General features: G+C 40.6%; 1 protein-coding gene and 1 pseudogene across 2 annotated transcripts in view; both read left to right on the top strand.

The window, feature by feature from the left end:
* The window catches only part of CHKA (choline kinase alpha), a 77,929-nt gene that overhangs the window by 17,683 nt on the left and 36,368 nt on the right, over positions 1 to 23,878 (top strand). For both annotated transcript variants that reach the window (XM_053560741.1, XM_053560742.1), the window contains exon 2: positions 10,701 to 10,812. In XM_053560741.1, coding sequence (XP_053416716.1) covers positions 10,701 to 10,812 — 112 coding nt within the window. The remainder of the gene's footprint in view (positions 1 to 10,700; positions 10,813 to 23,878) is intronic.
* LOC128564850 (rRNA-processing protein FCF1 homolog) lies at positions 7,931 to 8,669 on the top strand (annotated as a pseudogene).

Here is a 23,878-nt window from a genome sequence, read left to right as displayed (position 1 = left end):
TATTTTAATTTTTTTTTTTTTTTTTTTTGCAGTTTTTGGCCTGGGCTGGGCTTGAACCCGCCACCTCCGGCATATGAGGCCAGCGCCCTACTCCTTTGAGCCACAGGTGCCGCCCTATTTAAAAAATTTTTTTTGATATAGAGAATCACTTTGTCACCCTTGGTAAAGTTCTGTAGCATCATAGCTCACAGCAACCGCAACCTCAAACTCTTGGGCTCAAGCGATTCTCTTGCCTCAGCCTCCTTTTAGTATATTTTGGAGTCAAGTAGTGTGATGCCTCCAGCTTTGTTCTTTTTGCTCAGTATTGAATTTTAGGACTTTTTTTTCTATTTCTGGGAAGAAAGTAATTTCTTCTTTCTTTTTTTCTTTAAACAGAGACGTTATCTCACTCTATCATCCAGCTAGAATACTCTTCAACTTGAGTTCCAGTTAAGTTCCAGTTAAGCTGGAACTCCTCAGCTTAAGGAGCTCAAGTGATCCTCCTGCCTCAGCCTCCTTAGTAGCTGGGATTACAGATGTGAGCTACTGTGCCTGGCTAATTTTTAAATTTTGTGTACAGACAGAATCTTACTATGTTGCCCAGGCTGGTCTTGAACTCCTGGCCTCAAGTGATCCTCTCACTTTGGCCTCCCCAAGTGCTGGGATTATAGGTTTGAGCCATCACATCTGGCTGCCTTTGGAATTTCGATATAGGGATTGCATTAAATCTGTAGATCTATTTGGGTAGTATGGATATTTTAACAATATTCTCCCAAGCCATGGGCATGGGAATATTGTTGTGTTTATTTATGCCTTATTTAATTTCTCTCATCATGTTTTGTAGTTTTTGTTGTAGAGACCTTTTACCTCCTTTGTTTTACCTTTTACCTTCTTTATTTTCTTACCTCAGCTTCCCAAGTAGCTGAGACTACAGGAGCCTACAACAGCTGGCTGTTTTCTTGTTGGCAGTTGTCATTGTTGTTTAGCTGGCCTGGACTGGCTCGAGCCCACCATGTTCGGTGCATGCGGCTGGCGCTATAACCACTGTGCTACGGGCACTGAGCCTAAATTTATTTTCTACGTATTTTTTTGTAGCTTTTGTAAACAGGATTGTTTTCTTGATTTCTATTTCAGATAGTTTGCTATTACCATATAGAGATGCAACTGGTTTTTATATTGATTTTTGTATCATGCAACTTTAAGAATTCATTTATTAGTTTTTCTGATAGTTTTTTTGGTGGGGTATCTTTTGGGGTTTTTGTATATAAGTTGTCTGTGTGGGCAGCGCCTGTGGCTCAAAGGAGTAGGGTGCCAGGCTCATATGCCAGAGGTGGCAGGTTCAAACCCAGCCCCGGCCAAGAACTGCAAAAAAATAAAAAATAAAAATAAATAAATAAAAGATGTTGTCCGTGAACATCAACAATTTAAATTCTTTGTTTCTAATTTAGATTGCCTTTTCATTTCTTGACTATCCAGCTATAAACAGAATCTGAAATCATTATTTTCATTTCTGACTAAAAATTTATATAAAGGAACTTCTTTATGCTACTTGTTATTCCACTGGTATTGTTTTAAAGAACTGCGGGTTAGTGATGCCTGCACTAATGGGGAGAGTGAGCAGAATTCCTGCCACTGGGTACTTCCTCCTCTTTTCAGTGTCATTCCTGCCATGGGTTGCTTTAATGTGTTGAATGTGAGATAAATGTGTTATTTGTACTATATTTGATACTTCACTTGAGTATCTTGTGCCTATGTTGTAACTTTTTTTTTTTCTTGAGACAGAGTCTCACTTGGTCACCCTTGGTAGAGTGCTGTGGCGTCATAGCTCACAGCAATCTCAAACTCTTGGACTTGGCTCAAAGGAGTAGGGCGCCAGCCCCCATATGCTGGAGGTGGTGGGTTCAAACACAGCCCCGGCCAAAAACTGCAAGGAAAAAAAAAAACTCATGGACTCAATTGATTCTATTGTTTCAGCCTTCTGAGTAGGTGGGACTATAGGTGCCTGCCACAATGCCCGACTGTTTATAGAGATGGGATCTTTCTCTGGCGCAGGCTGGTCTCCAACTTGTGGGCTCAGGCGGTCCACCTGCCTTGGCCTCCCAGAGGGCTAGGAGGTGTGAGCCACCTCACCTGGCCCATTGTGACTTTTTTATTTCAGATTAATGTGGAAGTGCAAACAGTTGGTTTCCATTGTTTGCATTTGTAAGGTTAAAGCCTGATTTTTAGGTATGTCCCACACTAATTGTGGCTTTTATAATTAAAAAAAATTGTTTTTGAGACAGAGTCTCACTATGTCGCCCTCAGTAGAATGCTGCGGCATCACAGCTCACAGCAACCTCAAACTTGTGGGCTTAAGTGATTGTCTTGTCTCAGCCTCCCAAGTAGCTGGGTCTACAGGCACCTGCAACAATGTCTGGCTATTTTTTTTGGTAGCTGTCATTGTTTAGCAGGCCTGGGCTGGGTTCGAACCTGCCAGCCTCAGTGTGTGTGGCTGGCGCCCTAGCCGCTGAGCTATAGATGCTGAACCAAATTAATTTTTTATATTTTATATTTTATTTTTTTGAGACAGTCTCATTTGGTCACCCTTGGTAGTTTGCCAGTGCCGTGGTGTCTTAGCTCACAGCAACCTCAAACTCTTGGGCTCAAGCGATTCTCCCTCAGCCTCCTGAGGAGATAGGACTACAGGCGCCTGGCTATTGTTTAGAGACCGGGTCTCACTCTTGCTCAGGCTGGTATCGAGCTCATGAACTCAGGCAATCTGCCTGCCTCAGGCTCCCAAGTGCTGGGATTATAAGTGTGAGCCACAGCGCCCGGCCTTATAAATTTATTTCTTTATTTATTTATGAGATAGTGTTTGACTTTGTCATCCTTGGTAGAGTGCTATAGCATCATGGCTCATGGCAACCTCAAACTCTTGGGCTGAAGCGATTCTCTTGCCTCACTCAGGCTCTTGAGTAGCTGGGATTACAGATGCCCACCACAATGCCCGGCTATTTTTAGAGAGGAGGTCTCCCTCTGGCTCAGGCTGGTCTTGAACCTCTGAGCTCAGGCAGTCTACCCACCTCAGCCACCCATGTGCTGGGTTTATATGTGTGAGCCACTGTGCCTGGCCTCTTATAAATTTATTGTGAGGCTTTTATGCCAGGTGACAAAAAGTTTGTGCATTCAGACTTCCATGAAATCCTTGAGAGCTCCTGGAATTTTACTTGGGAGGATATTTTTGACAAATTATATAGTGAATTGGCTGTTGGATTTTTGCTACCTTTTCTGTGGCATTTCTTCCTGCCGGATCTTCTCGTTTCTAGTTATATTATTTGACTCTGATAACTGGAGTTTTTCTAGGTAGTTTCTTACAGTTTGGGTGATAGGTGCTCATTTATTTTGAGTGTCACTAAGAAATATTTGTCAGTTTATTCACTAAAGCCTGTTGAGCAACAGAGGCTACAGGTAATACAAAATAGAAGGATTTCCGAGTCATGAGCTTGTTTTTGGCCAAGCTAGCTTGCTTGCCTTCTTTAAGAGTATGAGGATAAACTTTGAATCAAGTTACACAATTTAGAACAGTAGTTCATCTGTTTGCTATTCCATTTGACTGAGCTTTCCAGAGTGTGTGACCAGAAAAAAAACTAGAGCTTACTCTGATGTAAGTAATGCCTCTTCTGTTGCTCAGTAGCTGGAAGCCCTGCTTGGCTGTGACTGTGTGTGTGGGATTCTGGTAAGCTGTGCAGAGGAGGTGCTACCCAAGAGAGGTTAAGGATCCTTTGGGTTCCTCTTCCCTACACACTTTCCATCTGCCTGACAGCTTTTGGGAAAAACAAGAACCTTGGTTTCCTTCTCTTTCTGTTCTTCTTAACTAGGGTGGACAATGTATTTACCTTCTAAGAAAACAGATCCTTATTCCTGCCTCATTCATTTTTTTTTTTTTTTTTTTTTTTGAGACAGAGTCTCACTTTGTCACCCCTTGGTAGAGTGCTATGGCGTCATAGCTCACAGCAACCTCAAACTCTTGGGCTCAAGCGATTCTCTTTGCTCAGCCTCCCGAGTCGCTGGGACTACTCAGCCTGCCACGATGCCCGGCTATTTTTAGAGCCTCAGTCTCCCTCTAGCTCAGGCAATCTGCCTGCTTTGGCCTCCCAGAGTGCTGGGATTACAGGAATGAACCACCAAGGCCAGCCTCCTGCCTCATTCTTATATACTCATGATGGTTTTTCTTTTTAAGTAACCTATTGAAAAAACTTCCTAAATATATCTTATTTAAATCTGGGAAAAGTTATTTGTGTAGAAGCATATTAAAGTTTTTTTAATTGGTTAAGAAAAAAAATCATCCCTTTTTACTTTTTTTTTGGTGGGGGGACAGTCTTAACATTATGTCTCCCTTGGTAGAGTGCCGGTGTCACGGCTCACAGCAACCTCAAACTCTTGGGCTTAAGTGATTTCTCTTGTCTCAGTCTCCCAAGTAGCTGGAACTACAGGTGTCTGCCACAACACTCAGCTGTTTTTTTTGTTGTAGTTGTCATTGTTGTTTAGCAGGCCCTGGGCTGAGTTTGAACTTACACAGCCCCAGTGTATATGGCCGGTGACCTAACCAGTAAGTTATGGGTGCTGAGCTGCCTTTTTCCTTTTTAAAAACAGCTTTATTGAGATACAGTTCATATACCACGCAATTCACCCATTTAAATTACACAGTTCAGTAGTTTTTAGTATATTCACATATACATACAGCCATCACTATAGTCAGTTTTAAAACATTTTCATCATCTCAAAAAGAAATCTTGTGCCTTTTAGCTGTCACCCCTACGCTTCAGTGCTTCCCTTCCTTCCCAACCCCTGGTGAACACTGATCCAGTTTCTGTTTCTAGATCTCCCTGTTCTGAACATCGCCTGTGAATGGAATCAATGTGATATGTAGTGTTTTGTGACTGTCTGTATCACTTAGCATAATGTTTTTAAAGTTCATGTTGTAACTTCATTCTTTTGTATTAAAATTGTGATAAACAGCATAACGTTAGTCATTTAACCAATCAATGCCATTAAACACTAACTTCCCATTTACCCCCGTAACCCGAGTCTGCTTTCAGTTATACCATACGTTTTCTGAAATAGGGTATATATCCTTTTTATCTGTGGTGCTGCTAACAACTGAATTTTAATTGTGTGAGACCTGTTTTCAGACATTGAACTCCGAAACTATAATACATTTGTGTTGTTTTAAGCCATGAAGTTTGTGGTAGTTTGTTACAGCGGTGACAGGGAAGTAGTAAACATTTGTTTCATACAAGTTATGTAGAGCACTCTGGATGTAAGGCTTTCTTGGGAGTAGAGTAGGTTTCACAGCGAATATCGCACCTCTTACATGGTCTATGTGGTACTTGGTGCCCTCCAGCTTTGCCTCCTGTTTCTTAGCGCAGAGTAGGAGTTAAAAGCAAGGACTCAGGAGCCAGCCCTGTGCCTAGATTTGAGTCCTGGCTTAGCTCTTTCCTTGCTGTATTATTCTGGTATGTGCCTCAGTTTTCTCATGTATAAAATGGAGGTGATACCTGCATCAACCCTGCAGATCAATGTCAATTTCATCTTGTAGGATCGTTGGATGATTAAAATGAGCTAATTCAGGTCCAATACTTAGGACATTGCAGGACAAGGGATCCATAACTCTGAGCTCTTATGATGACTAAAGAAATTAATCTTCTTTTACAGAGGAGTGAGTTTGAGGGCCAGGGAGCAAGACTGCAGAGCTCTCAAGTGGCACGCATGGATTTTTGTCTCTGAAGCCTCTGCTCCTCTTAGCTTGATGGACTGTCCCTTAGAGAGTTTACAGGCTAGTTAGTCACTGGGCCTTGACAATTAAAAGTTAGACATTATCTCTGCCTTCAAGGATCTAACAACGAAGATGGTAAAAACTTCAATGAGGAGGTTGGACTTTGAACTTGGTCTTAAAAGGTCGGTAGTTTTTAGCTCTTTCATGTCCTTGCTTCCAAGATGGCAAAGAAAAGAAGGGACAAGGGCGGCGCCTGTGGCTCAGTGAGTAGGGTGGCGGGTTCGAACTGGGCCCCGGCCAAACTGCAACAAAAAAAATAGCCGGGTGTTCTGGTGGGCGCCTGTAGTCCCAGCTACTCGGGAAGCTGAGGCAAGAGAACTGCCTAAGCCCAAGAGCTAGAGGTTGCTGTGAGCTGGGACGTCACGCCACTCTACCAAGGGCGACAAAGTAAGATTCTGTAGTTTCTAAAAAGAAAAGAAGGGACAAGGTGGCAGCGCCTGTGGCTCAAAGGAGTAGGGCACTGGCCCCATATGTCGAAGGTGGCGGGTTCAAACCCAGCCCCAGCCAAAAACTGCAAAAAAAAAAAAAAAAAGAGACGGGACAAGGGTTGTGCCAAAAAGGGCATTGATTGGCCATGTTACAGCCTATTCTCTGCACCAACTGCACTTGATGTGTGCCCAAATACAAAGCTATAAAGAAATTCGTCATTCTGAACACAGTGGAGGCCACAGCTGTCAGGGATGTTTCTTTTTTTTTTTTTTTTTTTTTTTTGGTTGTAGCTGTCGTCGTTTGGCGGACCTGGGCTGTATTCAAACCTGCCAGCTCAGGTGTATGTGGCTGGTGCCTTAGCCGCTTGAGCCATAGGTGCCCAGCCTGTCAGGGATATTTCTGAAGCAAGTATCTCCGATGCCTGTGTACTTCCCAAACTCTGTGCGAAGCTACATTACTGTGTGAGTTGTGGCCCTCAGGGCAAAGTGGTCAGGAACTATTCTCAGGAAGCTTACAAGGACCAAACACCCAACATCCTCCCCCTGATTTAGACCTGTGGGTGCTGTCTCATGACCTCCACCAAAGCCCATGTAAGGAAAGGGCTGAAAAAACAGAACAAAACCATACTTTGGAAAAAAATAAAACGGACATTATACTTAATATAGCACGTTGAGGGTATCCGTGGGAAATAGGGTAGGGGTTTGTGTGTGTTACACCAAGTGTTCAAGTATGAATCGCCATATATTGTTTTATTATTATTATTATTATTAAATCATAGCTGTGTACATTAATGTGATCATGGGGCACCATACCCTGGTTTTATAGATCGTTTGACACATTTTCATCACACTGGTTAACATAGCCTTCCTGGCATTTTCTTAGTTATTGTGTTAAGACATTTATATTCTACATTTACTAAGTTTCACACATATATTGTTTTCATTGGAAAGAAACCTTACCTGTGTAAATTAAACACTAACTCTTGCAAAAGAAAAAGAAAGGTCGGTAGTTTTTAGACAGAGAAGAGTAAAGAGTTGTTTCTAGATTGAGAGTGGGTGTGTTGGTAAGCTGGGTCAGCATTAGGCTTAGCTGTTCATAACAGAGAACTCCAAGCTAACAGTGGCGTAAAGAACACAGAGATTTATTTTCTCTCTTGTGTTAAAGAAGTCTGGAGATAGCCAGGCCTAGGCAGTTAACAGCAACTGTATGGTTTGATGGGGATCCAGGCTCCTTTCAGTCAACAGCTCTGCCATTCTTAGTATGTGGCCCTTTTTCTTGTCCAAGATGCTGTTAAACCTCTGGCCACATGTGCTAGTCAGGACTAGGTATTTCCACATAGAGATTTTTTTTTTTTTTTTTTTTGAGACAGTCTCACTATGTCACCCTTGGTAGAGTGCCATGGTGTCACAGCTTACAGAAACCTCAAACTCTTGGTTACAGCAACCTCAAACTCTTGGGCTTAAGCGATTCCCTTGCCTCAGCCTCCCAAGTAGCTGGGAATTCAGGCGCCCACCACAATGCCTGGCTATTTTTTGTTGCAGTTGTCTTTGTTGGTTAGCTGTCCTGGGCCAGATTCGAACCCGCCAACTTTGGTGTATGTGGCTGGTGCTGTAACTACTATGTTATGGGAGCTGAGCCAACATAGGGATTTAATGTAGGGAATTGGGTACTTAGAGTTGAATCTAACTTTAGGGTATTGAGGTCTTTTGTTTCATCTGAAAGTCCCAATTACCAGTCAGTGTTACAAGTTTTTTGAAAAGGCTATTAGTCGGTTGGTGATTCCGGAAGAAACAAGAGTGTGGCGTGGGCATGGGGAAGCAAAAGAAAACAAGGAAGTATGCAATCATGAAGCGAATGCTTAGTCTCAGGGATCAGAGGCTTAAAGAAAAGAAAGATCCCAGCACATTAAAGGAAAGAGAAGTCCCCCAGCACCCTTCCTGCTTATTCTTCCAATACAATACACAGCTGGGCCCACCTTACCACATCTTGGTTGATACCAACTTTATCAACTTTTCCATTAAAGCCAAACTGGACTTAGTGCAGTCAATGATGGACTGTCTGTATGCCAAGTGCATTCCTTGTATAACTGACTGTGTAATGGCTGAAATTGAGAAATTGGGGCAGAAGTATCGAGTGGCCCTCAGGATTGCCAAGGATCCAAGATTTGAATGATTACCATGCACCCACAAAGGAACCTATGCAGATGACTGCTTAGTACAGAGATTAACTCAGCACAAGTGTTACATCGTGGCCACAGTTGACCAAGACCTTAAAGGAAGAATCCGAAAAATCCCTGGAGTTCCCATCATGTATATTTCTAACCACAGATACAATATTGAACGGATGCCAGATGATTATGGAGCCCCTTGATTCTAATTCTTATAAGACAATGTTCCTATGCCTTTCTTCAACCAACTTTCTCTGTGAACAATTTGTTAAACATGAAATACCATGAATTATTGCTCTGTTCCCCTGCTTGCTTTATTATGACCTGGATGATATGGGTAAATACACTCACGTTTGAATGCTATTTTGAAAAAGCTCATTGATGGTCAAAGATGCAAAATCTCACGAAGAATGCTTTATTCTTTTTTGAGTCCTGTTGCAGAATGTGGTAATTATAGTTAATATTAGAGTAATATACATTTCAAAATTGCTAAGAGAGTAAATTTGAAATGTTCTTACTACAAAAATGTTAAGTATTTGAGGTGGTGGATATATTGACTAGTTTGATTTATTTATTCCCCATTGTATTCATAGATTATAACATCACTGTGTACTCCATAAGTTTATACAATTATGAATTGTTGGTTTATAATAAAAATAAAATTGTTGCATCTTTTTGTAAAAAAGAAAAGGCTATTAGTCAAAAATGGTTGACAAGTTTTTACTTAGCAGCTGAGCCTAATGCTGACCCAGCTTACCAATATACCCACTCTCAACCTGGAAACAACCCCTTACTCTTCTCTGCTATCTAAACACTGCCTTTTTTTCTTTTGGAAGAGTTAGTTTAATTTACACAGGTAAGCCTGAATCCCCATCAAACCATGGAGTTGCTATTAACTGCATAGGCCTGCCTACTTCCAGACTTCTTTAACACAAGAGGGAAATAAATCTATGTTCTTTAAGCCACTTAGTTTTCTGTTACGATCAGCTAAGCCTAACACTGACATAGAAGGGGTAGATCTTGGAGCTACATGTCAAGTGGAAAGCCCCAAAGGGGAAGGTTTCAGTAATTGTCTTAAGATCTTAGCCTGGTTATTATGGGAATATGATGGAAATTTTGGCTTCCAGAAAAATGAAATTGCTAGGATGTATTTGAGATGCCCCCCCTTTCCCAGTGCTGAGGAGATTTCTCTTTGTTCCTTATTGTTTTCCAGCGGCAAATGCCATGTGAAGGCTCACACAGGCAATTTTTTTTTTTTGCAGTTTTTTGGCCAGGGCTGGGTTTAAACCGCCACCTTCGGCACATGGGGCCGACACCCTACTCCCTTGAGCCACAGGCGCCGCCCATGCCTGGCTATTTTTAGAGACAGGGTCTTGCTCTAGCTCAGGCTGGTCTCGAACCTGTGAGCTCAGGCAATCCAAGTGCCTTGGCCTCCCAGAGTGCTGTGATTACAGGCTTGAGCCACTGCACCTGGCCTCTGCACACAGGCAATTTTAAAAATATTTTTGGGGGCAGTACCTGTGGTTCAGTGAGTAGGGCACTGGCCCCATATACCAAGGGTGGTGGGTTTGAACCTGGCCCTAGTCAGACTGTAACAAAAAATAGCCGTGTGTTGTGGTGGGCACTTGTAGTCCCAGCTACTTGGGAGGCTGAGGCCTAAGCCCAAGGTTAGGTTGCTGTGAGCTGTGACGCCACAGCACTTTACTGAGGGCAACAAAGTGAGACTGTTTCTAAAAAAAAAAAAAATTTTAGCGCAAGGATGACACGCAAATTCGTGAAGCGTTCCATATTTTTAAAGCATTATAAGTTAAAAAAAAATTTTTTTAAAAAACTCTTCCCCTTTGGGCGGCGCCTGTGGCTCAAAGGGGTAGGGCGCCGGCCCCATATGCCAGAGGTGGTGGGTTCGGACCCTGCCCCGGCCAAAAACTGAAAAAAAACAAAACAAAAACAACTCTTCCCCTTTAGAAAAACAAATTGGGAATTTGTCTGTTTTTTCTTTCTTTTTTTTTTTTTTTTTTGCAGTTTTTGGCCAGGGCTGGGTTTGAACCTGCCACCTCCGGCATATGGGGCCAGCGCCCTACTCCGTTGAGCCACAGGCGCTGCCCTGGGGAATTTGTCTGTTTTTAATGTTACTCGTGAAATTAATTTGAAAACTGTGGAGTTAATCATTTATATTCTAAGTATCCTGAGAAAATAAATTGAGACTTAAAATGGGTTCTTGCATAACCCTGACTTTATATCTCTGTTTATCCAAGAAGAGTGATTTTGCTTGCCTTCAAAATATACTCACTGTCCTCTTGTTTCTGACAGAGGTGGCCTCAGCAACATGCTGTTCCAGTGCTCCTTACCTGATACCACAGCCACCATTGGTGATGAACCTCGGAAAGTGCTCCTGCGGCTGTACGGGGCAATTTTACAGATGGTGAGTTCATAGGCTACTTGGGGAGGGGGGTACCTGTTAACATTTTTAATCCTCTTTCCTAAGGTACCTGGAAAGAGAGTTTAAATACTTTAGTGGTATTATTAAAGAAATTTAAATATATTGCTTTTACTTTAATTGGGATGTACAGTTTGGTTTATTGTTTACATTTTACGTTAATGACTGTTTTACTTATTTACTAGTAAACTAGTATAAATTTTTCTAGTTTTACATAGAGAGAAGGTATAATGTTGGTTAAGTCTTTAATAGTGCTTGATTCTTGGATTTTCTATACATTGAAATTTCTCAGATTGTAAAATTCTCATATGGAGAAGGTATTATTTTATAGCATTATCAAAAAGTTTCAGAAGGTAGTCTCATTTAAAGTGTGATGTCAGTGAAGCTGAATTTAATAACTACTTCTCTGAGATTTGTTTAAAACTGAATTATTAGGTTCACAATCCTTCTAAATTTTTATGTCACTTAAATAATTTAATTTTCCATTGAAGTACTTGGTTGAATTATCTTATCCAAGTGTAGGATATCTCAAATGTCTGAGGTTTTTGTTTTTTACTATTTATGTCATGAATTTGCCATTTCATTGACCACACATAGAAATGTTAGCTTGGTATCTTTCTATGGTAGGATTTTTGTTATCCACTTTAATCCTCTTTGGAAGGGCCCGTTTTTATGTTCATGAAAGAGAGCAATTTTCTGACTAAATTTTTTGAAAGACTAGTCTATTTTGGCTCAAAAAGTAGGTCATGTCCATGTCTATGATACTTGATTATATGTTCAGAAATATTAAAATTAAAATTGGCAGTCTAGATATTAATTTGTTTAAAAAAAGTCATAAAGTGAGGGAACCTTTTCACTGCATAGCTTTTCCTTGACTGTGAAGTGGTTCAGATTTAGTAATGCTGAGAGTAGGTTAGTATTTTGGAGGTCTCAGCTATTCCACACTAGTGTGCACTTTGAGGACATCTAAGGTCACGTTGCACTCAGGTGCATACAGCTGGCATATAGCTAGCTAGGACAACAGTTGACTCTAGCTGAAAACACTGATTTCTAACTGATAATACATAAACAGAAAAGATTGTGTTTACTGTACGATTTGTCTTTTTTTATTTAATCAAGTTGCAGTTTCACAGCACAATTTTTGAAATATTCAACTAACGACCTTTTGGCACTTTTACTGAAATCAGTCTTTTCTAGGGATTTTTTTCCTTTGAGGATTGTTTACCAGTAAAGTCCCATTTCTGCTCTTTTGTTTTTGTGTATTTGCATTGAAGCAGTACTTTTATTTTTATTTTTTATATATTTTATTATTTTTTTTTTGAGAGTCTGAAGCTGTCACCCCGGGTAGAGTGCCATGGTATCATAGCTCATAGCAACCTCAAACTCTTGGGCTCAAACGATCCTCTTGCCTCAGCCTACGGGTGCCCACCATGATGCCTGGCTATATTCAGAGACGGGAGTCTCGTGTTTGCTCAGGCTGGTCTTGAGCTCCTCAACTCAAGGAATTCTCCTGTTTCAGCCTCCCAGAGTGCTAGGATTACAGGCATGAGCCACCTCACCTGGCCTGTTACTATCTATCTATCTATCTATCTGTCTATTTATTTTTTGAGACAGAATCTTTTTTTGTTGCCCTCGATAGAGTGCTGTTGTGTCAGCTCACAGCAATCTCAAATTCTTGAGCTTAAGCTATTCTCTTGCCTCAACCTTCCAAGTAGCTGGGACTACAGGCGCCTGCCACAACACCCTGCTATTTTTCTTTTTTTCTTGCTATTTTTTTTTTTTTAATTTTTTTTGTAGAGACAGAGTCTCACTTTATGGCCCTATGGCCTCACACAGCTCACAGCAACCTCCAACTCCTGGGCCTAAGCGGTTCTCCTGCCTCAGCCTCCCGAGTAGCTGGGACTACAGGCGCCCGCCACAACGCCCAGCTATTTTTTGATTGCAGTTTGGCCGGGGCCGGGTTTGAACCCGCCACCCTCGGTATATGGGGCTGGCGCCCTACTGACTGAGGCACAGGCGCTGCCCCTGCTATTTTTTTTTTTTTAAGAGATGAAGTCTTGCTCTGGCTCAGGTTGGTTTTGAACTCATGAGCTCAGTCCGTCCACCAGCCTTGGCTTCCCAGAGTGCTAGGATTACAGGCATGAGCCACTGCTTCGGCCTATTTTATTTTATTTTTAGATGGGGACTTGCTATTTCTCCTGGGCTGGCCTTGAACTCCTGGGCACAAGTATCCTCCTGCCTCAGCCTCCAAAGTAGCTAGGACTGTAGATATATGTGCCACTACACCTGGGTAAGGCTTTTAAAAGTATTTTACAGCTGCTGAAATTGCATGTGTTATGAGACTTTTGTTTAAATCTGATTTACTGGCTTTTGTTTATAACTTAAATAGAAGTGTTTTAAATGTGCATAGTGTGCTCCTCCATGTACTAGACTAAACTAGGAATCAGGTTCTGTGCTCTGGAGCAGCACTGCAGTGATGGAAGTAATGGAGTATACTGCATCTGTGCCGCTGGTGCACTTGTCACCAGCCACGTGTGACTAGCACACACTTGAAAGGTGGTGAGTATGATGATGAACTGAATTTTAAATTTAATTTATTTTAATTAAATTAAAATAGACACACACAGCTGCTGGCTACTATATGAGACAGCCCAGCTCTCAACTGTACTTCGTGGTTAAATGAGAACCAATAGAAGGCAGATGCATCACAGCCCGCAACTTGGCAACTCGCCTTTCCCCCAATAAAGATTCACTGCCAGGGCGGCGCCTGTGGCTCAGTGAGCAGGGCGCCGGCCCCATATACCGAGGGTGGCGGGTTCGAACCCAGCCTCGGCCAAACTGCAACCAAAAAATAGCCGGGCGTTGTGGCGGGCGCCTGTAGTCCCAGCTGCTTGGGAGGCTGAGGCAAGAGAATCACTTAAGCCCAAAAGCTGGAGGTTGCTGTGAGTCCTGTGACTGCACGGCACTGTACCGAGGAGAGTAAAGTGAGACTCTTGTCTCTCCAAAAAAAAAAAAATTCACTGCCAATTGTTAGTCTTTTGTTCTTTTTGAAGTTTTAGCAGTCTGGAAGTATTACCTTATAATAGCTAAGTACAATAGAAATGTCTGGAAATAAGATTTGTTTGAAATTCTGTATCTTTGTATTTTTTCTTTTGATAACACTGATACCAATTTATTTTTAAGAAAAAAAAAGACAGGGTGGTGCCTGTGGCTCAGTGAGCAGGGCGCCGGTCCGATATACCAGAGGTAGTGGGTTCAAACCCAGCCCGGGCCAAAAACTGCAAAAAAAAAAAAAAAAAAGCCTATTGGGTAACTTAGAGAAATAAAATGCTTAATAGGGTGGCGCCTGTGGCTCAGTGAGTAGGGCGCTAGCCCCATATACTGAGGGTGGCAGATTCGAACCCCACCCCGGCCAAACTGCAACAAAAAAATAGCTGGGCGTTGTGGCGGGCGCCTGTAGTCCCAGCTACTCGGGAGGCTGAGACAAGAGAATCACCTGAGGCCAGGAGTTTGAGGTTGCTGTGAGCTGTGTGATGCCATGGCACTCTTCTGAGGGCGATAAAGTGAAACTGGATCTCTCCCAAAAAATAAAAGATAAAATGCATAATAATTGAAACCACTTACAGTGTAATTAACTCTTACCAAACGAATAGAATGGAGTACATTTTATGTACAATTCTAGTTTAAGGAGGGGAGGTACTCCACATTTAGCTTTTCAATTATACTTTTATTGGGCACATGTTAAATTAATTTCTATTCCTAAAGTTACATATACTGAAACTATGCTTGAAGGTACCTTGGATATAAAGAGAAGTGAGTAGCTTTCTGAGTGGATAATAAGCACACTTTTGAGAACCTCACAGTTGACTTACTAGACAATAAACTCTTTTTATATGCAAAAGCTTTTCCTTTGCTTCATAGGTGGAAATCTGTATTTTCAATATAATTACTTGGTTGAGTCTTTAGTTCAAGTATACTTTTTTGGTCGGAGTTAAACCATAAGTGCTATAACCTCAAATTTAAATATTTTTGGTTTTGAAGCTCTGCAGGGTTTAATAGGGATACTTGTTGCCACTTAGAGTTTCAGATATAAATGGCCATTGGGGATACTGTGACAACATGAGGAGAGGAACCAAATGTTAGGTACTCTGAAAAATGGCTATGGTATGAAAGAAGGAAAGTAGAGAGGATGCTAGGTAGTCACGTCTGCTGTGTGCCTTAAAAGTTGAGCTGCCGCAACACTGTCTGGGATTTACCACGAATTTAAATTCCTTTTCAGATGTTTTCAACCCAGCTTAAAAATTTCTAATATTTAGTTTTGCTAGAGTCTGGATACAATGAAATTTCTGATTTATGGCCAACTCTGTAGAATGAATCTAGTCTATAATGGAAGGAGAGGTCTTTAATCTACAGTGAGACTTTTGTTGTCACCACAACTGAAAACCTGCCAGAAGTGATAGTAAATTTAGTCAGGATTTGTGTTAATTAAAAGACGTAGCTGGACAAATGTAGAGCCTCAAACAATCACTTTATGTTTATAAATTCATGGGTTAAAGACAGAGTTAATTATAGTATGATTCAAATGTTCTGTTTTTCTTTAACTCTACCTTATAGGAACGCACACACACATCCTATACACATATGTGTATTTATATAAATATAGCTGGTATCTCCCAAATCAGCTATATAAATGCAGTAATCATATCTTTTGAGGTGGGTTAAAATTCACTCCTTCCTTAAAAAAATGTTCATTGAAGACTACTACCACAAACAATAGGCCTGTGTATCTTCTCAGAATATTTTGCTGTTTTGTCTAATTATGTGACAGATCAGTTTAGTTTAGTATGATCCTTCTTTTCCCCTTGTTTTATTTAAGCTTTTGAACTTTTTAGCTCTGTGAGAATCAAATATCAAGTAGAAATATTCCATATGTTCTTTGATCAGCAAATGATTTACAAATGACTTGGTTGAAAACAACTAAATGCTTCTTACCTTTTTCATTTTTCTTCATCTTGGTGTTACAAGATGTCTAATTTCCTTTTTTCCATAGTGACAATGAAATGACTGCTCTTTGGTTCAGTTCTTTAGGGCTTAAGTGCCAGAAAGCCAAGGTAAAACTTCCTAATTAGGTTAAGACCCATAGTTTCTGTCCTACAAACATCTGCCTTTTCCAGCCCCTATTTCTATATGAGATAAGACATAATTAGACTTCTAACTGTATCCTGGAGGTTTGGTTTAGGAATCGTGTTAGTTTTAGGGGGCTTATGAAAAGTCCTGTGTTTGTTTATGAAAAGTGCAAGAATGGGACCATTTGAAAATAAGAACAAGAGAAGGTACACACAGATGCACAGTAGGCACTTGTTTATTCGTTTAAGGACACCTCAAGATCATTAGGAAATTATTAAACATAAAAATACTGATCTGATCTTAAAATACATGTTGACATAATTTATTATCTATTTCCCATACTAGCTTTAATTTTAATGGGTTGGAGGTTATTTTCATTAGCTGCATAGGTGATGAAAAACACACTCAACTGTAAAAATTTATCCTAGTTTAATACTTTTGAGAAGTAATAGCTTGGTCTGGTTGGAAAGAGAATTGCTAATAGAGAGCTTAGAACTCTAACAGCACCATCAATGTAACTTGATTTTTTTCCTTTCTGATACTGGGAAGGAACATGAGCTCTGCAACGTCCAGTAGCAGCCTTTTCAAAGAAGCAAGGTTGGCTGATTACAAATAACCAGTTTGCTTATTTATCATGAATTGTGGAAGACACAAATGTCAGTACGTATTGTTTCTTCAATGTAACCTGTGCCAGTTGGCAGAAGTCTCAGAGGATTGCTTTGTCCTTCCTCTGTCAGAACAGTGACTCTGTGTTAAGCCAATTCCTTCTGTGCATGAATGGAGAGATTTGGCCTCACCGTTACGAACGGTCTCACAGGCATGAATGTTTATAATACACATCAAAGATCTCTCTTGAGTGTTGTCTGGGAAAATGTTTTTGTTTGTTTTTTGAGTAATAGAAGGCTAATATTAGTGCTTGTTTGAGTACTAACCATAATAAAATTAAAGGCATCAAGGCACAACGCAGATATGTATTAGGAATTCAGAAGAGTAAAATTTGGGACACTCGTTTTTGAATCTAGAGAACAAAATGTCTTCTTCCCTATTTTCTCTCAGCCCAGTTTAATTAAAAATTAAACCACAATAAAATATGGAACAGCCCATAGATAGTTAATATTAAACGATTGGCTACTGAGAAATCAGCTGCTCACCAGTATTTCTTTGTAGAACTTAGATCACACCTGCGGTGCAAAGACAGTATCACTGATGATCCTTGATGGAGAGCCATGTCCCCAGTAACTAAATACTGTGGTATATCTTCTTTTTTCCTCATTGTATTAGGATAATTATGAGTTTAAGTTGTTCTATTCATTCTCCTTTAAAAGAAGGTGTAATTATATCTGTTTCCAAGATAGTAAAAACTTCCCTCTCAGAAGTCAAATATTTTTCTAGTATTGTGTATTCCCATTAGGTCTAACCCAAAATTTCCCTAAATAGTCCCTAAAGATAGTTGCCAAATTATTACCAATAGTCCTTCCATACCTGCTTTGGTGCCTTCTTTTGATAACTAAATAAATCACAGACTACTGTGTCTAATTTTGACATATTCAAAATGTCTTTGTCTTGCTGGTCTTAAATGTTTGGGATTTATAGCATGAAGCCAATGCAGATTTCTCATCCCTGGAACAGTGGTTTGACTGCAGCCCGCCCCTCTCTGGGAAGGGATGTTTTTGTGTTGGGTGGAGTGAAGGGCGTTGGGGTAATGTACCACTTTAGCTGTATGTGCATGTGTTCTCTGCTGCAGGCTTGTCCATGCGATCGTGCCTGGAGCACTCTGGTTTCCAGGTGACAGACACGATTCACGGTATAGTATGAGACCTCGGAAGTGGAGCATTCTCTACAGCTTTAATTTCTTTCTTTTAGTTCTTGGATTCAAGAAATGCTTTTAAAAAAGAAAGTTGTAATGCTTGTTAAGTAGCACCAGCTACAGTTTGTGCTGTGCTTAAAGAGGTATAGTAATTAAGATTTCAGAATGTTATGTATTAAATATATCACTTTATTGGTTGTTTTTTTTTCTTTTTTTTGGTCCAAGGTAAATCAGATCCCTTTCTTCTGTTTCCTCAGTAGAAAATGACAAACACGTAGTAATTTTAGAAATTTACTGGTCTCAACTTGAGAATTTGAAGTACAGTGCTTGGGTTCTTCTTCCTTTGTACCACTTTTCAGCATTAAGAAAACACCATATGGGGCAGCGCCCTTAGCTCAGTGGGTAGAGCGCCGGCCACAAACACTCAGGCTGGAGGGTTTGAACCCAGCCTGGGCCAGCTAAAACAACAATGACAACTGCAACAACAACACGAAGAAGAAAAAGAGCTGGGCATTGTGGCGGGCGCCTGTAGTCCCAGCTACTTGGGAGGCTAAGACAAGAGAATTGTTTAAGCCCGGGAGTTTTGAGGTTGCTGTGAGCTGTGACGGCACAGCACTCTACCCAGGGTGACAACTTGAGACTGTCTCAAAAAAAAGAAAGAAAGAAGAAAGAAAAAACACCATACATATTTTGGTATTTGGGTCAGAATTAGAAATAAAGTTTCTTCTTTGTCCTTGTCAGTTACTATACAGTTGTTTATTTTAGCTGGGTACCTGATACCTTTCTGAAGCTCAACAGTGCTAGTCTGACATGGAAGCAGGTCAGTGTGGCTGGAGAGGCAGGGGGCTCATAGCCTGGGAAAGCGTTGATTGCAAGTCAGAAGGGGAAGGCATTTTAGCCTTGAAAGTTTTAGGAGTTTTGGGTCAGCAGGTTGCTTTGGATCAGACATAAATTTTGAGAAACCTCTGAAATGAGCCTTTGCCTGGCCTTCACTCACCCATCTCTGTACAACTCCAAGTTGCCTAGAGCCTTTTAAGTTCTGGTCTTCTAGCGACACTGATCATGTCATTCAGTTTTGAAATTATTAATGTTAAAAGATCACCTTGTTTTAGAATGTTCCTTGACCAGCCTGAGCCAGAGTGAGACCTTGTCTCAAAAAATAGCCAGGCGTTGTAGAGGGTGCCTGTAGTCCCAGCTACTCAGGAGGCTGAGGCAAGAGAATCTCTTGAGCCCAAGAATTTGAGATTGCTGTGAGCTGTGACACCATGGCACTCTACTGGGGGTGACAAAATGAGACTCTGTCTCAAAAAAAAAAAAAAAAAAAAAAAAAGGGCAGCACCTGTGGCTCAAAGGAGTAGGGCACTGGCCACATATGCCAGAGGTGGTGAGTTCAAACCCAGCCCCGGCCAAAAACTGCAAAAAAAAAAAAAAAAAAAAGCTCAGTGCCTGTAGCACAGTGGTTATGGCATTAGCCATATACACTGAAGTTGGTGGGTTCGAACCCTGCCTGGGCCAGCTAACCAGCAATGACAACTGCAACAAAAAATAGCTGGGGATAGGATGGTGCCTGTGGCTCAGAGAGTAGGGTGCCGGCCCCATATACTGAGGGTGGTGGGTTCAAACCCAGCTCTGGCCCAACTGCAACAACAACAACAACAAAAATAAATAAACTTAATTAAAAAAAAACTAAAAAAAAAAAAAAAAATAGCTGGGGGTTGTGGCGGGTGCCTATGGTCCCAGCTACTTGGGAGGCTGAGGCAGGAGAATCGCTTAAGTTTAGGGTTGGTGTGAGTTTGATGCCACGGCACTCTACCAAGAGCAACATAGTGAGACTCTGTCTCAAAAGAAAAAAAAAGTTCCTTTGGATAGTTTAGATGCTCTAGAAAGTATCAAAAAATGTTAGAAAGCACTTGTCTGTTTAAATTCTTGTAATTCATGTGCTCATTAAAATAATCACAAAAGCAGTGTTTTAAGTTATTGCATTGGGATCTCACATTTTAATTTGTAAAATATTTTCAGAAAGTGTTCTAAGAAACCATAAAAGCAATAAATACATGATGTTTTCATTCTTTTTGTAGATATCAGGGAGAAAGAAGGTTAGGGTTCATGATAACACTGGATGAAACATACTTTAAAGGAAATACAGTGCAGAATGTTAATTGAAAGAATCGCTAATTGAGAGCATGACTTCTGTACATTCTGTGGAGTCATGATTCTCACACTTTTTCCTGCCCCATCTCACCTGAGATGGAAGGTAGTTGCATCTGATATCACCATGGGCTCTGCAAGCCACTCCTGTGTTAAGAAACATTTCTCTCCCAGTGAGTTAGACATGGTGTGATAACCAGGGTGGATCCTAAAAGTCTTCAAAGCCACAGGCTACACAGTAAAGAACCTCATGCTTGTGTGGGACCAAATGAGCACCATAGCTACGGAACGTTGGGAACAGTGCAGCGCATGCTGCTGCTCTCAGGGTTAATAAGATAGCTGTGGAGGTGCTCAGCACTTGACTTATTATGATAATCTATGCATTATTTTTTCAAATTAAAGTTTAGATGGCCTAGAAGTTGAGTGAAGTTAATGGTTGTATTATTCTTTCTTGTTCATTCCCAATGCAATTTTTATTTTATTTATTTATTTTTAGAGCATTTCTTTCTTTTTGTAGTTTTTGGCCAGGGCTGGGTTTGAACCCGCCACCTCTGGCATATGGGGCTGGTGCCCTACCCCTTTGAGCCACAGGCGCTGCCCCACAATGTAGTTTTTAAAGGCCACAACCAATTTAACTCTTTTATAGAGAGCCTTTCTTTTCAAGACAATAGCTGAATGATCCCTTTAATTCTTATTTAATGGGAAAGGGGTGCTGGGAAGAAGAAAATGCCATCCATTTCTCTGTGAATCAATTTTAATTGTTTCATTTTAGTTCTATAGTGTCTTATGACATGATCTGATTTCTTAAATAGCATTTACAATTTATTATGCTATTAATGACATGTCATTCTATGTAACTGATTTATCACTTTTTAAAATCTGTTCCATGAGCAGATCGTGCAATAGTAGATCTTTAAAGATACTTTAAAGATAAAAATGTTTTAGGTGTTTGCAACAACATTTCATTTAAGAGTTGTGTTACTTCATGCCACTTCATGCCACTTCTGTTATATACACGTATTTCTGTATAGACCTCCAACATGAATGCAGACTCTAGGGAAAACTGAGAAGGTGTCTTTGTTTCATCTCACAAATGACACTTTAGTAAAGTAGTGTAATCATAAACCTACTTCCCTCATTGTTAGGGGAATTTTTCATTAAGAACTGGACAAATGAGGCTGGGTGTGGTAGCTCATGCTTGTAATCCCAGCACTTTGGGAGGCCAAGATGTGAGAGGGTCACGAGCACAGGAGTTTGACACCAGCCTGAGCACATAGTAAGACCCTGTCTCTACAAAAAGTTAAACAGTTAGCTGGGTGTTGGTGGTACACACCTTGTAGTCCCAGCTACTCAGGAGGCTGAGGCAGGAGGGTCACTTGAGCCCAGAAGTTGGAGGCTATAGCAAGCCATGCACCCCATTCCCCATTGGGTGACAGTAAAACCCTATCTCTTAAAAAAAAAAAAAAAAAGGTGGGTTCTGGTGCTTCACACCTATAATCCTAACACTCTGGGAAGCCAGATGTTTGAGACCAGCCTGAGCAAGAGTAAGACCCTGTCTCTAGCTGGGCTTCGTGGTGGGCATCTGTAGTCCTAGCTCCCCTGAGCCTGGGAGTTTGAGACTGCTGTGAACTAGGCTGATGCCACTGCACTCTAGCCTGGGCAGCAGAGAAAAGAAAAAAAGAAAAAGAGCTAGCCAAACGGTAAGAATTTATTCTATTTGATGGTTTAAATAGTTTCGAGAAATTAACGTGCTGTATTGGGAAACATTAGATATCCTAAAGTAGAAGACTTGAATCCTAAAGTTACATAACAAAATCTGATAGTGTTATCTCCCTATCCTCGGCCCTGAAGTTCTAACTACCTGCTGATTTTCTTTCCAAAGCATGAAATATGAACATGCTTTGTAGTATGAGCAGTTGTCATTCATATTTCCAGTTATGTTATTGATGACTGCTTATAGCTACTTTAAAATACAAAGCCTTAAAATGATTTGTTCAGAAAAGTAACATTTGAAACCTTGTACCAAGTATATTTATAAAAGTAACATATGCTTTTAAATACTTTTTAAAGAATGGAAGTTTATAAAGTAAAAATGAGAGTCCTTTTATTCTCTCATCTTCCTCCCTAACAAAATTTAGACTTTTTAGAATTTAGATTTTAAATTTAAAAGTTCTTGGCCAATCAAAAATCTGTTACAGCAGCTTGGTGCTCATAGCACAGTGGTTACAGCACCAACCACATACACTGAGGCTGGCAGGTTCGAACCCGGCCTGGGCCTGCTAAATAACAATGACAACTGCAACAAAAAATAGCTGGGCATTGTGGCAGGTGCCTGTAGTCCCAGCTACTTGGGAGGCTGAGGCAAGAGAATCACTTAAGCCCAAGAGTTTGAGGTTGCTGTGAGCTGTGATGCCACAGCACTCTAGCGAGGGTGACATAGTGAGACTGTCTCAAAAAAAGAACAAAAATATCTGTTACAGGTAATAAAATCTTCTATAATTAAAAAAATATTTATCATGCCCCCTTTATTATCACTATCACTTTAATCTGTTTTATTTGCTACATCATAAACTAATGAGTACATGATTCTAACTTATAAATTCTTTGGAACACCAAGCCCAAAAAGGAAGGAAAGAAAGAAGGTAGGAGGAGGCCTGTGCAGTGTACAGTTTGCCCATTTAAAGTTTACAGTTAAGTGGTTTTCAGTATATGTACAGAGTTGGGTACTTTATGCATACTTGAGACATTCTGATTTCTTAGGTCTTGAAATTTTAGTGTTTTATTAAAAAAACTTTATAGAGAATTTAAGATATATAAATTGTATATAGTAGACAGAAGATAGAATAGTAGACCTAAAGGGGTAATGATCCTCCATGATCCATTCTCCTGTTTTTTTTTTTTTCACTTCCCCGGAATTATTTTAAAGCAGATTCCAGACCTTGTATTATTTCATCCATAAATGTTTCAGTCTGTGTCCACATAAGATGATTTTTAGGCCAGGCATGGTAGCTCATGCCTATAATCCCAGCCCTCTGGGAGGCTGAGGCCAGTAGATTGCTTGCTTGAATTCATGAGTTTGAGACTAGCCTGAGCAAGAGCAATACCTCCCAGGTATTGTGGTGGGTACCTATAGTCCTAGCTATTCGGGAGTCTGAGGCAAGAGAATCGCTTGAGTTCAGGAGTCTGTAGTTGCTGTGAACTATGATGCCATAGCACTCTGCCAGGGGTGACAAAGTGAGACTGTCTCAAAAAAAAAAAGGGGGTGGGGCTTGTGGCTCAGTCGGTAGGGCGCCAGCCGCATATACCGAGGGTGGCGGGTTCAAACCCAGCTCTGGCCAGCTAAAACAGCAGTGACAACTGCAACAAAAAAAGCCGGGCGTTGTGGCAGGTCCCTGTAGTCCCAGCTACTTGGGAGGCTGAGGCAAGAGAATCCCTTAAGCCCAGGAGTTGGAGGTTGCTGTGAGCTGTGTGAGGCCACGGCACTCTACCAAGGGCCATAAAGTGAGACTCTGTCTCAAAAAAAAAAAAAAAAAAGATTAAAAACACACAATAATGTTCATGTCACAAAATTTAATATTAACCAGTGCTCACATTTCTAGTAAAGGTAAAAGTATTTCGCTTTGTTTTATAACTTATAAAAGATAATTGTTACTAACTTGCAAGTTAGGGAAAAGTTTGAGGTCATGATAAATATTTGCATATTTTAATATCTGCTTCAGATAAATTTGTGCCACTGAAATATATTCCCACAGATTCCAAAATATATTTTACTTTCTTCCTATTTTCCTGTACCAAAAAGTTCTCTTCCTCCTCTTTGGCAAATTGAGTCATATCTCTTCCTGGTTAACCTTAAGAGAAGGAGTCTTCTCTTAGTTTTTCAGGAGTATCTACTTGGTCTGAGATTTCTAAAAAAAAAAAAGATTTCTTTTTAGCTGTAGGACATAGGGAACTGCACATTCTGTACTGAGG

The sequence above is a fragment of the Nycticebus coucang genome, chromosome 14, assembly GCF_027406575.1.
Source record: "Nycticebus coucang isolate mNycCou1 chromosome 14, mNycCou1.pri, whole genome shotgun sequence".
NCBI lineage: Eukaryota > Metazoa > Chordata > Mammalia > Primates > Lorisidae > Nycticebus > Nycticebus coucang.
Note: the sequence above shows the minus strand (reverse complement) of the source record. Positions and strands in the feature narration are given on the sequence as shown.